This window comes from Suncus etruscus, chromosome 7 (assembly GCF_024139225.1).
Source record: "Suncus etruscus isolate mSunEtr1 chromosome 7, mSunEtr1.pri.cur, whole genome shotgun sequence".
NCBI lineage: Eukaryota > Metazoa > Chordata > Mammalia > Eulipotyphla > Soricidae > Suncus > Suncus etruscus.
Genome location: NC_064854.1, coordinates 119,262,960 through 119,277,702, shown reverse-complemented (window position 1 = coordinate 119,277,702; position 14,743 = coordinate 119,262,960). Strand labels below are relative to the sequence as shown.

Genomic DNA, 14,743 nt, shown 5'->3' with positions numbered 1-14,743 from the left:
AACTAGGGATCATAGTTGTTGTGCAGGTCGTAGCTCACACCCTAGACTAGGGCTTTTTTATTGGTCCCAGGATACATACAGTCTGGTTATGGTTCTGTCAGCCAGTCATCTGTAAATCACAATCTTGGCATTTGGACAGACCAAAGGGTGACAAGTCTCAAGTCTTTTGATTTTGTCTTATCGTTAGCTGGTGAGGTAGGATAACTTGCTCTTAGGTCAAGTTGTTCCCATTTTCCTAGTTGTCAGGGTATCATATTAGGGCTGGCACTTGTTGTCCGAGCACTGTTAAGGATGTCCTGGTTGCGATTTGTTTCCTGTGGCTGTTGTGAAGAAGTGTGTCGTTTCTATGTCTGTGGTCCAGGGTTCAAGGCTGGACAGTTGATGTCTAATCACCTGGGGTCTAAGTTGGGTCCACGTGACATATTTTCAAGGTGGGATATACCCCTATATTGTAAACAAGTATGAGTTATTATTCCTAATAAATAATAGATCGTTTTTATACATGAGATTTTTCCCTTTTTTTAGTGTGCCTTTGCAGGGAGAAATGGTGCTACATTATATTGCCAGTGCATTTGAGGGTGGAGAGAGAAGAAAACAAAAACGTGTCACACACCCAAAAAAGATAAAAATAGAAACAAAAAAATATGTGCTCACATATATATGACAAGAAAAAAGATTTTTAAGAAATGAAGTAAAAAATTAATTAAAGGAACAAGGTGATGCAAGAAAGTATCTTGCGTTTGGGGAAAAGCAGGTAAAGAGGTAGTGTAATACAGGTCTTATACTTATAATGGTAGTATAGGTTTCCCCATTGTCTTTTGAGATTTTCTTGTGGTGTGTGGGTTCCCAGGCACCTTTCCATCTCCCAACCTGACCTTCTTGAGATTGGCAAAAGATTTGTGGTAGGGAGGACTTGGGAAGAGTTCATGCATTGGGGGATACTTGTAGAGCTAAGTCCGGTTTCAAGTAACAGTCCACGTTAGGAAAGGTTGGTAAGAAAGACCACACAGCATGAGTCAGCAGGGGAGTTGGTTGCCTTTTCTTGTAGGGGGTGAGATGTGGGTTTGACTGGTTGTCCCTTAGCTTGGGCACTGGGTACTGGTTCTCTGGGGAAGGAGGTCATTCTTGATGCCTAATGGAATAGGAACTGAGGGTGAAGAGTTTTAATGTGGGGAATCTGGATGGGATTGTGGGGTGAAGGGATAGTCGAATTTTCAAAGGGGTGAAAGGGGAAAGTATATGAAAGGGGCAGGAAAGAAAAGAGAAAATAAATTAAAAAGAAAAGGAGAGAAAAAGAAAAAAAGAGAAAAAAACAGTAGTGAGAAGAGTAGAGAAAAGAGTGAGGGAATGCTAGATTGTTTGAGTGTGTTCGATGAGTAGGGCCTGTAGTATAAGTCTATAGGTCACAGTTGCTGCTTCGGTGGTTTGGGTGGTCACGTGCTTCAAGTCCTAAATGAAGGTATTACCTAGGGATAAAGGAAATGTTAAAGAGTTTTATCGGGACATTCTCGTAGTGCAAGCTGGGTATGGTATCTCGTGTGATTGAGCCCCGAGATGCAATCTTAGTTTGTCCACACTTTGTATCCAAGAACGCCTGTAGACAGAAAAGCTGAGAGGTTATTTTAAATATAGAAAGATTAAGGCATTAAAACATATTTTTATGGCATGCTTCCATTGGAGTCAGTTGTTTCCCATGGTATCCTTTGCCTGTAATCCTGTATAAGATGCCTAAAGGCTTATTATGGACCTTTGTAGTAGAAAGCTGATTACTTACCTGGTTTTTCTATGCTGCTGTTGCTGGTTTTTTTGTGGTATAGTGTGTAGTCAAGAGTTTGTGTTGTTCCTCTTTTATGTGTTTTGGGCACTGCTCTCCGGTATATGTTGACTGTTACAGTGTTTGGGGTTTCTACCCTGTTAAACCCTGTTGATTGTTGAGTATTAGTTGTATATCAGATGTATGTTCTAGGTGCTTCAGAATAGTGCTATCATTCTGTGTTTATCTCTCATTTTCTGGCTTACTTCATTTAACATATGTTCTAGGCCCATCCACGTTGCTGCAAAGTCTGTGATTGTATCATTTCTGACTGCCATGTAGTATTCCATTGTGTATAGATACCACATCTTAATGATCCATTCATCTGTTGTTGGACATCGAGGTTGGTTCCAAGACTTGGCTATTATACTGAGTGCTGCGATAAATAGTGGGGTGCACACATACTTTGGAATGAGTGTCCTTCCAACTTGGGGGTAGATACCTAGGAGAGCAATTTCTGGGTCAAATGGTAGCTCAATTCTGAGTTCTTTGATCACTCTCCAGACTGTTCTCCATAGGTGTTGGACTAGAGGACATTCCCACCAGCAGTGGATGAGAGTGCCTTTCATGCCGCATCCCCGCCAACATAGATTGTTTTATTATTTTTGATGTGAGCCATCCTCACTGGTGTAAGGTGGTACCTCATTGTTGTCTTTATTTGGATTTCCCTAATGATGAGTGAAGGTGAGCATGTTTTCATGTGTTTGTTGGCCATCTTTTGGTCTTCCTCAGAGAACTGTCTATTCATTTCATCTTCCCATTTTTTATGGCTTTATTTGGTTTGTGGGGGCTCAGCTTTCTGAGTGTTTTGTATATTCTAGATATCAGCCCTTTATCTGATATGATGGTGAAAATATTTTTTCCCAGTCAGTTAACTGTCTTCTTGTGTTAAGTAGGGTTTCTTTTGCCATGCAGAAGCTTTTTAGTTTGATGTAGTCCCATTTGTTTATCTTTGACGTTAAAGTTCTTGCCATTGGTGCTCCATCCTCGAAGACCTTTTTGATATGTAGATCTTCGAGTGTTCTACCTTTCTCTTCTCTATAAACTTTATAGATTCGGGTCTAATTTCGAGGTCTTTGATCCATTTTGAGTTAATTTTTGTATAAGGAGTGAGGTATGGGTCAATTTTGAATTTCTTACATGTGGTTTTCCAGTTGTACCAACACCATTTGTTAAAAAGACTTTCTTTGTCCCATTTCAAGTTCTTGGCTCTTTTGTCAAATATCAGTTGACTGTATATCTGGGGGCTTAGAAATTCTGTTCTAACCCAATGGTCTGAGGCTCTGTCTTTGTACCAGTACCATGCTGTTCTGATCACTATGGCTTTATAGTATAGTTTCAGGTTAAGTAAGGAGATGCCACCCAGCTTCCTGTATTTTAGTTTTTGTTTGGCTATCCTTGGTCTTTTGTGGTTCCAGATAAATTTTATGATTGATTGTTCTAAGTCTTTAAAGAATGATGTCTGAATTTGGATGGAAATTGCGTTAAATCTATATAGGAGTTTGGGTAGGATGGTCATTTTGACTATGTTGATTCTACCTACCCATGAGCATGGGATGTTCTTCCATTTCCCAATTCTTCAATTTCTTTCTGAAGTGTTTTGAAGTTTGCCAGGTATAAGTCCTTCCCTTCCCTGGTAAGGTTGATTCCTAGGTACTTGATGTTTTTTGATAATATTTTAAATGGAGTTGTATTCTTAATCTCTTTCTTCTACTTCGTTATTTGTATAGAGGAATGCTACTGTCTTTTGTGTACTGACTTTGTTACCAGCCACTTTGCTGTATTGATTTATTGTTTCTAGGAGTTTTACTGTGGACTCTTTAGGGTTTTCCATGTATATCATCATGTCATCTGCAAAAAGAGATAGTTTTAATTCTTCTTTTCCTATTTGAATTCCTTTGATTTTCTTCTCTTGTCTAATTGCTATTGCTAGGACTTCTAAGACTATGTTGAATAAGAGTGGAGAGAGTGGACATCCTTGCCTAGTTCCTGACCTTAGTGGGAATGCTTTCAGTTTTTCACCATTAAGGATAATGTTAGCTGTGGGCTTTTCATAGATAGCTGTAACCATCTTGAGAAAGGTTCCTTCCAGACCTATTTTGCTTAGTGTTTTCAACATGAATGGGTCTTGAATTTTGTCAAATGCCTTCTCTGCATCGATTGATATGATCATGTGGTTTTTGTCTTTTTTTATTATTGATGTGGTGTCTGATGTTGATTGTTTTGCATATGTTGAACCAGCCTTACATCCCTGGGATGAAACCCACTTGGTCATGGTGTATAATCTTTTTGATGTAGTGCTGGATTTGGTTCGCTAAGATTTTGTTGAGTATTTTTGCGTCTATGTTCATTAGGGAGATTGATCTGTAGTTTTCTTTCTTGGTGGTATCTTTGCCCTCTTTGGGAATCAGAGTGATATTGGCCTCATAAAAGGAATTGGGGAGGATTTCTGTCTTTTCAATGGTTTGGAAGAGCCTGTGGATCAGTGGAAGTAATTCTTCTTGGAATGTTTGATAGAATTCACCTGTAAAACCATCTGGGCCTGGACTTTTGTTCTTGGGGAGTTTCTTAATTACTGTTTCAATTTCCTCCGATGTGATTGGCCTGTTTAGGCTTTCTAAGTCCTCCTTTTCTAGTCTTGGAAGCTGGTATTTTTCCAAGAATCTATCACTTTCTTCTGGGTTCTCTAGCCTAACTAAGTATAGTTGTTCATAATATGTCCTCATGATGTGTTGGATTTCTTGGGGTTCTGTTGTAATCTCTCCCCTTTCATTTGTGATCCTGCTTATTTGTGTGTTTTCCCTCTTTTTTTTTTTTTTTTTTTTTTTTTTTTTGGTGAGTCTTGCCAGTGGTTTGTCTATCTTGTTTATTCTTTCAAAAAACCAACTCCTGGTCTCATTGATTTTCTGTATTGTTTTCTTAGTTTCTATGTTGTTTATTTCTGCTCTGGATTTTATTATTTTGTGTCTTTTGGTTGTGTTTGGGTTTCTTTGTTGCTGTTGTTCCAGCTCCTTAAGATGGTCCTTTAAGCTGCTAATTTTGTCGTTTTCCTCTTTCCTGACATAGAATTGTATTGCTATGAGTTTCCCCCTGATTACTGCTTTTGCTGTGTCACACAAGTTTTGACAAGTTGTTTCTTCATTGTCGTTTGTCTCAAGGAATATTTTTATTTCTTCCTTGAGTATCTCTTTGATCCAGCTGTTTTTGAGCAGCATGTTGTTTAATCTTCAGGTATTGGATTTTCTCCATTGTTTCTTTTTACAGTCAATTTTGACTTCTATTGCATAGTGATCTGACAGAGTGCTTCTAAGGATCCTTACCTTTGTGATTTTATGCAGGTTAGATTTCTTTCCTAAGGCATGGTCTATTCTGGAGAAGGTTCCATGTGGACTTGAGAAGAATGTGTATTCTGTTTTCTGGGGGTGGAGGGCCCTATATAAGTCTATGAGCCCTAGTTCTTCTAATTTTTCATTTAGGGTTCTTATTTCTTTGTTAGTTTTCTGTCTGGTGGATCTGACCAGTGGTGATAGTGGAGTATTAAGGTCTCCCACTACTATCACATTTCCCTTCATGTGTTTCTCCAGTTTGCAAGCAATTGCCATACATATTTTGCTGGCTCTGCATTAGGTGCGTAGATGTTAACCAGCGTTAGCACTTCTTGGTCTAGTGTTCCCCTGATTAGTAAGTAGTGACCCTCTTTGTCTCTGATCACTTTTTTGAGGTTGAATGCAATTTGGTCTGATATAAGAATGGCCGTCCCTGTTTTTTTTTTTTTATTTCCATTGGCCTGGATAATTGATTTGCATTTTATTCTAAGCCTGTGCCTATCTTGTACTTGTAGGTGTGTTTCTTGTAGGCAGCAAAAATTTGGTTTATGTTTTCTAATCCAGTTCTCTATTATGTGTCTTTTAATGGGAGAGTTTAATCCATTAACATTTAATGAGATTATTGACAGAAAGCGCTGTTGTGCGGTTGTGTTGTTTAGGGTGGTTGTTACAATCGGGGATTTGGATTGTATAATTAGTCTCTGAGTAGGTGATTTAGGGTCGGTTTTGTTTGCACAAATAGTGCAAGTTCATTTTTGTTTGAGAATGACTTTAGTCTTCCCTCCCATATGAACGAGAGTTTCATTGGATAGTGGACTCTAGGTTGAAAATTTCTTTCATTCAGTTGTTTAAATATGTCATTCCACTGTCTTCTTGCTTGAAGTATTTCATATGGGAGATCTGGTTTGATTCTAATGTTCCTTCCTTTGTATGTGAGGGTTTTTTTCTCCCTTATTGCTTTAAGTAGGTCGCCTTTCTCTTTGTTTCTTACCATTTGAATTATTATGTGTCTTGGAGTTGGTTTGTTAGGGTCTATTTTGTTGGGGACTCTTTTAACCTCCTGGATTTGCTCAGATGTGTCTTTTCAGAGAGGGTGGGAAAATTTCCCACTATTATCTCCCTGACTAATTATTCTTCCCCTTTCCCTGTTTCCTCCACTTCTGGTATACCTACAATTCTTAGATAGTTTCTTTTGTCTTTGTTAATTAAATACTGGACTTTTACTTCCAGTGCTTTTTCTTCTATTTCTTTGTTGGCTTTTATGTTGTCTTTTGATTGCAGTTTATCTTTGAGTTTTCTATGTGATTCTCGAGCTGTGCGATTCTGCTCTTCTGGCTTTCTACGGTTTTACATATTTCATTTAATTTTGTTTGTATGGAGTCTTTCATATTTTATAGGATTTCTTGTTTAAATCGGTTCATTTGTTCATCTATTGATTTAGTGTAGTCTCTGGCCAGTATGTCTTTCATTTCTTCTAGCATGGCTTGGAATTCTATTCTCATGGCTGCTTTTAGGTCTTCCTCTCTTGGGTCTGCTCGTCTTGGTGAACTTGGGAACTTGTTCTGATTTCTCTCCATCTCTCCTGTTGTTAATGTTTTTCTTGGTTTACCCATCTTTCTTTGCATTTATTGGCTTGGCTTAGAGTGCAGTGCCTTCAGGTTTTAGCCCGCTTTTGCCACCTGTGGTGTGGGGCTGGGTCTCTTCTCGGGATGTGTCTCTACGTGAGTATGTTGGGTGATGTCGCTGAGTTTTGGACCCTCGTCCTCAGTCCAGCCTGACCAATCACCATTCCCTTCAAGCTAGACAGTGCAGGTTCACTCTCTGGCCTGTCCTTGTTCCCTTGAATGGCCGCTTTCCATCCGCCCTAGTTGGCGACATCCTGCACCCACTCTGGCCTGTTCTGGGAGCTCAAGGTTCCTTAGAATGGCTGCTTTCCACCCACCCTAGTCAGCAACCTCCTGCACCCACTCTGGCCTGTTCGGAGCTCAAGGTTCCCTAGAATGGCCGCTTTCCACTTGCTCCAGTTGGCGACCTCCTGCATTCACTCTGGCCTGTTCCAGGAGTTCAAGGTTCCCTAAAATGGCCGCTTTCCACCCGCCCTAGTCGACGACCTCCTGCACCCACTCTGGCCTGTTCTGGGAGTTCAAGGTTCCCTAGAATGGCTGCTTTCCACCCGCCCTAGTCGGTGACCTCCTGCACCCACCTACATACAAGTTTTTATCTGGACTTATGACTCTAAATCCTTTAGTAAATATCAAAGGGTGAGATTGTGGAATGTCTGGTAAAAGCATGCTGAACATGTAAGGATTTGAACCTGGTTTGAACATGGTTGCATCAATCTAGGCCAGCCATAGAGAAAATTTTGGTTACTCCACATCCTAAAGCATGTTCTAGATTTGGGATCTTGGGGTATCTTTCTGTGTTTAAAATTTGCTTTTTATGATGATGGCATATAATGTAGAGAAGTTTTCTATATGGTGTTTTCTATCTATATATCTTCCTTGGTGAGATGCCTTTCACCCGTTTTTAATAGGGCTTATTACTTCATTTTGGTTGACTTTATGGTTTCTCTGTATATCTTGAGTCACCAGTTCTTTATCAGATATATCTCTTGAAGATATTTTCTACTAGTTTGTGGTTTGTCTTCTAGTTCTTTTGACAAACAGAAGCTTTCCACTAGAATGAAGTCTTCTTTACTTTCTTTGACTTTTCTTTCATAACTTTATGTAGAAAGGCCTCCCAATATTGAAAATCATCTATATTTTCTCTAGGGTTCTCCTCTAAGAGGTATTTAGTTTCATGCTTCACATTTAGTTCTGTGATTCATTTGAATTAATGTTTTTTAAATTTCTCACATTGTGTCTAGATTCACTGTTTGTCTGTGGATGTCCTGTCTTAGGTTAAAGGGACTGTCTTTTTTGCATGAATTACCCTAACTTGATTGTCAGAGATCTAAGGACTACCTAAATAGTTTTATTTCTGGACATTCTTAATGTCTGTCATTCCACCAATACTACATGGCATTATATTCTTTTTTTAAAATTTATTTAAATAATATGTATCGCATAGTTACGTAACTGATCATATAATACATTTGTTTCAGGGTGACAGAAAGCGAAGTTATTAAAAATATAAAGAAAATAGAAGGGGCCGGTGAGGTGGCGCTAGAGGTAAGGTGTCTGCCTTGCAAGCACTAGCCAAGGAAGGACCACAGTTCGATCCCCCGGTGTCCCATATGGTCCCCCCAAGCCAGAGGCAATTTCTGAGCGCTCAGCCAGGAGTAACCCCTGAGCATCAAATGGGTGTGGTTCCCCCCCAAAAAAAAAAGAAAATAGAAAATTTAAAAAATTTGGAAGAGAGTTAATTAGCAGTTATTTTTATGAAAATTATTGCATCACAATAAGGTCATTAATATAATAGCCAAAGGTTAGTGCATTCCCCTCTTTTTTTTTCTTTAGAGATGGGAGATATGCTATAAAGAAAATATGTGTGTGTGTGTGTGTGTGTGTGGCAGTTGTTGTTTGCATAGACATGACAAAATATGGAAGAAATTGGAAAGAAAGAACCTTGGCCTGAAAAACAGGGAGGTCTTACCCCTGAAGTATTTTGGCATAAGACCAACTCAAGGCTCCAGGCATACTAGATTGTCCAACCCCATAGTCATTTCTGGTGGTCCCAGTATCAGATCTTCACCATCACAATTGTTAATGTCAGGTTTCTGTAGTTATAGATCCTGATTTCTGTACAGGTCTTATGCTGAAGTATGGTTGGTGTGTAGTGTCTTCTGGCTACATCTCACCATCAGGTAGCATTGCAAAGAGTTTTTTCCTAAAAGCAGACTGTTGCTGCTGCCCAGTTGTCAGGGTGACATAAAAATTATCTTCGAAGTAAGTCAGTGCCACGGCTGTAGCAGGGCTTTCCTTGGAAAAAGTTATGTTCCTGGTGCTGGTGTAGGAAACCATGTTTGTTTCGTATGTGGTATGCAGGGTTCAGGAATAAATGGTCAATATCCAATCAACTGAAGTCTAAGCCAAATCACTATGTATGGCATTATATTCTGAAAGACTTCATTTTTTTTAACTTAGAGAACTTTGATAACTTAAGAAATAGACCATTCAACCAGACTGAAAACCAACAAAAATATTCTAGTCCTGAAAAGAGAAAAGGAAAAAGAGGCCCCGTATATATGTGTATATATATATATATACACATATATATGTATATATAGATGATATATAGATATATATACATATATAGGACACTGCATCCACAAAAATCTGGATACACATTCTTCTCCAATGTACATGGGTCATTCTCCAGGATAGACTACATGCTGGCACATAAAACAAACCTCCATAAAATCAAGAGGATAGAAATTTTGCAGGCTACCTTCACTGACCACAAGGTTCTGAACTTATATGTGAACTAAAAAGGGACACAGAAGAAGAACATTAAAAACTGGAAATGAAACAGTGTGCTACTGAACAACCAGTGAGTCCGAGATGAAATCAAAGAGAAAATCAAAACTTTCCTGGAAACAAATGACAATGAAGACACAAACTATCAGAATCTATGTGACACAGCAAAAGCAGTACTGAGAGGAAAATTTATAGCTTTGCAAGCACACATCAGGAAGGAAGAAGTTGCATACCTCAATAGCCTAATAATGCAGCTCATAAAATTAGAAAATGATCAGCAAAAGGAACAAAAATAGGGAGACAGAAGGAAATAACAAAGCTTAGAGCAGAAATCAATGAATCCAAAAGAAATCCGAAAGATCAACAAAAGCATAAGTTGGTTCTTTGAAAAAATAAACAAGATTGATAGACCATTGGCAAAACTCACAAAGAGAGAAATTTGATAAACCATATTAGAATTTAAAAGGGGGAGATAACCACAGATATTGCAAAGATTCAAAGGGTAATCAGAGACTACTTTGAGTAACTCTGAGCCACCAAATATGAGAACCTGGAAGAAATAGATAAATTCTTGGACTCATAACCTTCCACGGTTGAATAAGGAATATGTAGCATATCTAAACACCCCCATCACCATTGAGGACATTAAATGGTAATCAAATGTCTACCCAAAAACAAAAGCCCAGGCCCAGATGGATTCAATAATGAATTATTTCAAACTTTTCAAGAGGAACTACTACTAATCCTGGCAAGACTCTTTCATGAAAAAAAAAAAACAAAAACAGGAACACTTCCAAACAGCTTTTATGAAGCCAACATCACCTTATACCAAAACCAGACAGATGCTGCCAAAAAGGAAAATTACAGATCATATCCCTGATGAACACAGTTGCAAGGATCCTCAACAAAATTCTGGCAAATAGGATCCAATGTCTCATCAAGAAGATCATACATTATGATCAAGTATATTTCATACCAGGAATGCCAGGATAGTTTAACATCCATAAATCTATCAACATAATACACAACATCAACAACAAGAACAATAAAAATCATATGATCATATGAAAAAATCATATGATCATATCAATAGATGTAGAGAAAGCATTTGATAAGGTCCAACACATATTCTTTTATATATATATTTTTATTGTAAGAATTTATTTAAGAGACAAGATTGATTAACATATTGAGGTGAAATAACATAACATAAGATAGTAACATAACATATAATGTAATTAATATAATATAATATATGTAAGTCAAAGAACATTTCTGATTAAAACACAATTTTTTATCATAATGACTTACATATCTTTCACAGTAGTATTTTAGGTACATATTAACATTGAATCAAAGGAATACCCATCACCAAATATGTCCTCCCCATCCCAATTCCCTTTCTGCAATCCATATACCCCACCATCACCCCCTGAGCTGCTAGAGTAGGTGGTTTCCTCTTTGTCTAGCTTACTATTAGTGATCATATATCTGTTTGGTCCTGGTACCCTCCCTTGTTTTTCCCTCTATTTAAGAGGTGGAGCTAGATAAATCAAGTTATGTGGTTTTGTTTGAAGGAAAGAAAAGCAATAGATTGGGGTACAAAATAAGAAAAAAAAAAGAAGTCAAATACGCTGAAAATGGGCAGAGTCCTTCTAGAGGCTTTCAACCTCAGTTTGAGAGAGGATGTGAAAAAGGTAATTGAAACACCACCATATAGAAAGAAATATCAAATTAAATATCCAGTGAGCACTACAGCAATAAAGACAAGACACAATAATCTCGGTTCTGAAATCAAATCATGCTGGAGTGCAAAAAGAAAGAGAAAAATAAGATAAAATAAAATAAAATAATATTTGAGACATCAACTTCAATCTCTACACCAAAATAAAGACGTCAAAAAAACGATCAATAGATAAATAAATATGTGGAAAAATGATTGTTTTGTGCTTTTTTTTCTTTTCTTTTTCCCCCTGCATAGGCACAATAACTATTGGGGATATTGTAGAGGGAATTCCCTTGGCCTAGGAGATACAGGGTTTCTCCACCCCTGAAGAGAGAAAGGAACTCTTATCCACTGCTGGTGGGAATGCTGTCTAGTTCAACCTGAATGGAAAGTGATATGGAGATTCCTCCAAAAACTAGAAATTGAGCTTCTACATGATCCAGCTATACCTCTCCTAGGGATATACCCTAGGAACATAAAAATGCAATACAAAAATCCCTTCCTCATACCTATATTCATTTCAGGGCTATTTACAATAGTCAGACTCTAGAAACAACCGAGATGCCCTTCAACAGATAAATGGCTAAAGAAACTGTAGTACATATACACAATGGAATATTATGCAGTCATCAGGAGAGATGAAGTCATGAAATCTCCCTATACATGGATGTACTTGGAATCTATTATGAGGATGAAATAAATCAGAGGGATAGAGATAGATGCAGAATAGTCACACTCATTTATGGGTTTTAAGGAAAATAAAAGACATTCTTGCAATAATTTTCAGAGACAAAAGAGAGGAGGGCTGGAATTTCCAACTCACAACATGAAGCTCACCACAAGAGTGATGAGTGCAGTTAGATAAATAACTACATTGAGAACTATCATAACTATGTGAAATGAATGAGGGAAGTAGAAACCCTGTCTAGAGTATAGGTGGGGGAAGAGTGGGGAGGAGGGAGATTTGAGACATTGGTGATGGGAATGTTGCATTGGTGAAGGGGGGTGTTCTTCACATGACTGAAACCCAACTACAATCATGTTTGTAATCAAGGTGTTTAAATAAAGATATTAATAATAAAAAAGAAATATACCATTGATCTTTTAACTTTGCCTCTCAGATAAGAAATGGAGCTCAAAAGTGGAGCACCACATTGTGCTCTTTTTTGTCTCCTTCCCTTCCCAACCCTTACCACTTTGCTTAACTGATGCTTTTTCCATTTTTAAAAAAATGAAAGTTCAATGGTTTTTGTTTTACATCAGAAATAGTTCATGACTTTAAGAGAGATGTATTTAAATGTCCTTCACTTCAAACTGCCCTATTAATGCCACCACATCAAAAAATCAGACCTCTGCAATGAAGACTGAGAAGCATCTCTCAGGGAGGCCCAGGGCCTGAGGTCTCTGGGCTACTGTTTCCTCTTGGAGTCACATGTAAAAACTGAGTTTGTACTATTTTACCTGCTGGTTTTAGTCAAGTACATAGACCCAATGTGGACTCGGACAGAATGCATCTGAAGAGTAATAGCACAATTTTCAATATTGACCATTTTGGAGGATAATAAAACAATAGCCCCACCCCACAATCAACAGACTGCAGTCTTCCTTCCACCACTAGAACATAGCAACTCCCCAACAGATTCCTGCAGTCCAAAGGCACAAATAGATATACTGACACAAGGTAGTTCTTTGCATAACTATCAGAGCAGCTTATTTGATCTCTGAAAAATCCTGTAACAAAGACAGCAGCTTGTTTTTGTACTTGTCTTTCTCTCTGATGTGTAGATATGAAAATTTTTTGCCCCCATATTAGATTACAGGATATGGAGATTGTGCTTTGGCTTTCACCTTTGCTGTCTTGTATGTATGAGGCTCCAGGAGAGAGCTTGGGGGCACTTGCTTTGCCCTCCTCAGCCTTCAACCACCTCAGAGAACTGTCCAAAAATTTAGCTCAGTGCTTACTTTGGCAGCACATGTACAAAATTTAGCTCATCTCTCTTTTAATTGTTAGGTTTTTAATCTCAACCCAATGTATTATACTTTCCCCCATTTATCCACACCTCTGGGATGATCTAGGAAGAGACCTAATACTCCATGTTCAGCTGTATAGTGTTGGCATAATTGCTACTTACTCCAAATTCCTGCTTCTCTAGTCAGGGATTTGATTTTTTTGCTCAAATATGTACTAAGACCCCTCAAAAGATTTCTCTGGGGCATAAAAACAAATATTAATATGGCAAAGAGCCAAACCCAGTTTGACTGTTCGATGAGTGATTCTTTCCAATGAAGGGCTGGCTCATCACTCGTAAGCAGAATAGGATTCACTCTGCTCTCTCTTTCTCCAATTCTGCACTAATGTTAGTATATTCTTTAAAGTAGAACATTGATAAGTCCTCTGGGGTTTCTGGCAACTAGAGCTGCATTCTGGCATTCAGGAGATGCCAAAGAAGTACTTGAAGGTGTGTGTAAATAAGTAAATGGCTTTGGAAGATTCTCAGACTAATAATGAGTAAATGCTTCAACAGGTTGTCTTAGAGCTTATTGTAGCTAACAAGTAGAGAAAGGGAATGGGATTCTAGGACATGTCGCTGGCTGAGGAATGATCAGGCAGAAAGGATTCACTTTTATTTGAAGCTAGGGATGGAGTGAAGTATAAGGAGTGGGGAATTCTTTCAAAAAGGAGGGGACTTCATAAAAAGATTTGATGAAGGAGTTTGGATATGAGACAGGCAAGAGAAGGAAGGCAAAGCATATAGACCATTATCATGAGCAAAACATGGTAAGAAGGAAAGAAATGCCATTACAAAATTCCTAGAAATGCAAAAGGCTGAAGGGAAAAGCACATAATAACAATTCACTCACTACTTGACTGCAGAGAACACTTATACCTAGTCCCTAAAGCTTAAACAATTTATTGATGTTGGTGGATATACTAACTATGTTCTATTTTGAAAATGAAGAAACGATATCCCTCCATTTTAATGTATTAAAGAAACACCAAGGTATAGGAGCTGTAGAGATAGTACAAGAGTTAAGGAACTTGCCTTGCATGAGGTGGCTCCAAGTTTGATCCCTAGCATTGCTTATAGTCTCCAAGCATCACCAGGAGTGATCACTGAGCACAGAGCCAAGAGTATGCCCTGAGCACCAGGAGGTGTGGCCCCCTAAAAAAAACTCATGAAGAATGCAGTCTATTCCTCACCAATATCTATTTTCCATGATAGTCACTGACTTCCTGTTCTAAACCCAGCTTGACTATGGGGGTCTGAAGGCAGTGGGACTGAGACAGTACATCACACAGCTGTGCCACTCAGGCCTTCAGCCTTGCCAAACTTTAGAAGCTTCAGAAAAAATGCCATTCTCTGCTTGGGTGCCATCAGAACATGGTTCAGAGTCCCCCTTATTTGATATCCCGGTCCCTGCAACTGAGAAGAGGCTATGAACAGGTCCTTTTTGTTTG

At 38.4% G+C, this 14,743-nt stretch overlaps 1 protein-coding gene across 1 annotated transcript in view; it reads right to left on the bottom strand.

Annotated features, from left to right (window-relative positions):
- CCR9 (C-C motif chemokine receptor 9) overlaps positions 1 to 9,101 on the bottom strand; it is a 30,880-nt gene extending 21,779 nt beyond the window's left edge. The window contains exon 1 of the mRNA XM_049777681.1: positions 8,939 to 9,101. Coding sequence (XP_049633638.1) covers positions 8,939 to 9,101 — 163 coding nt within the window. The remainder of the gene's footprint in view (positions 1 to 8,938) is intronic.
- Between the last annotated feature and the right edge of the window lie 5,642 nt (positions 9,102 to 14,743).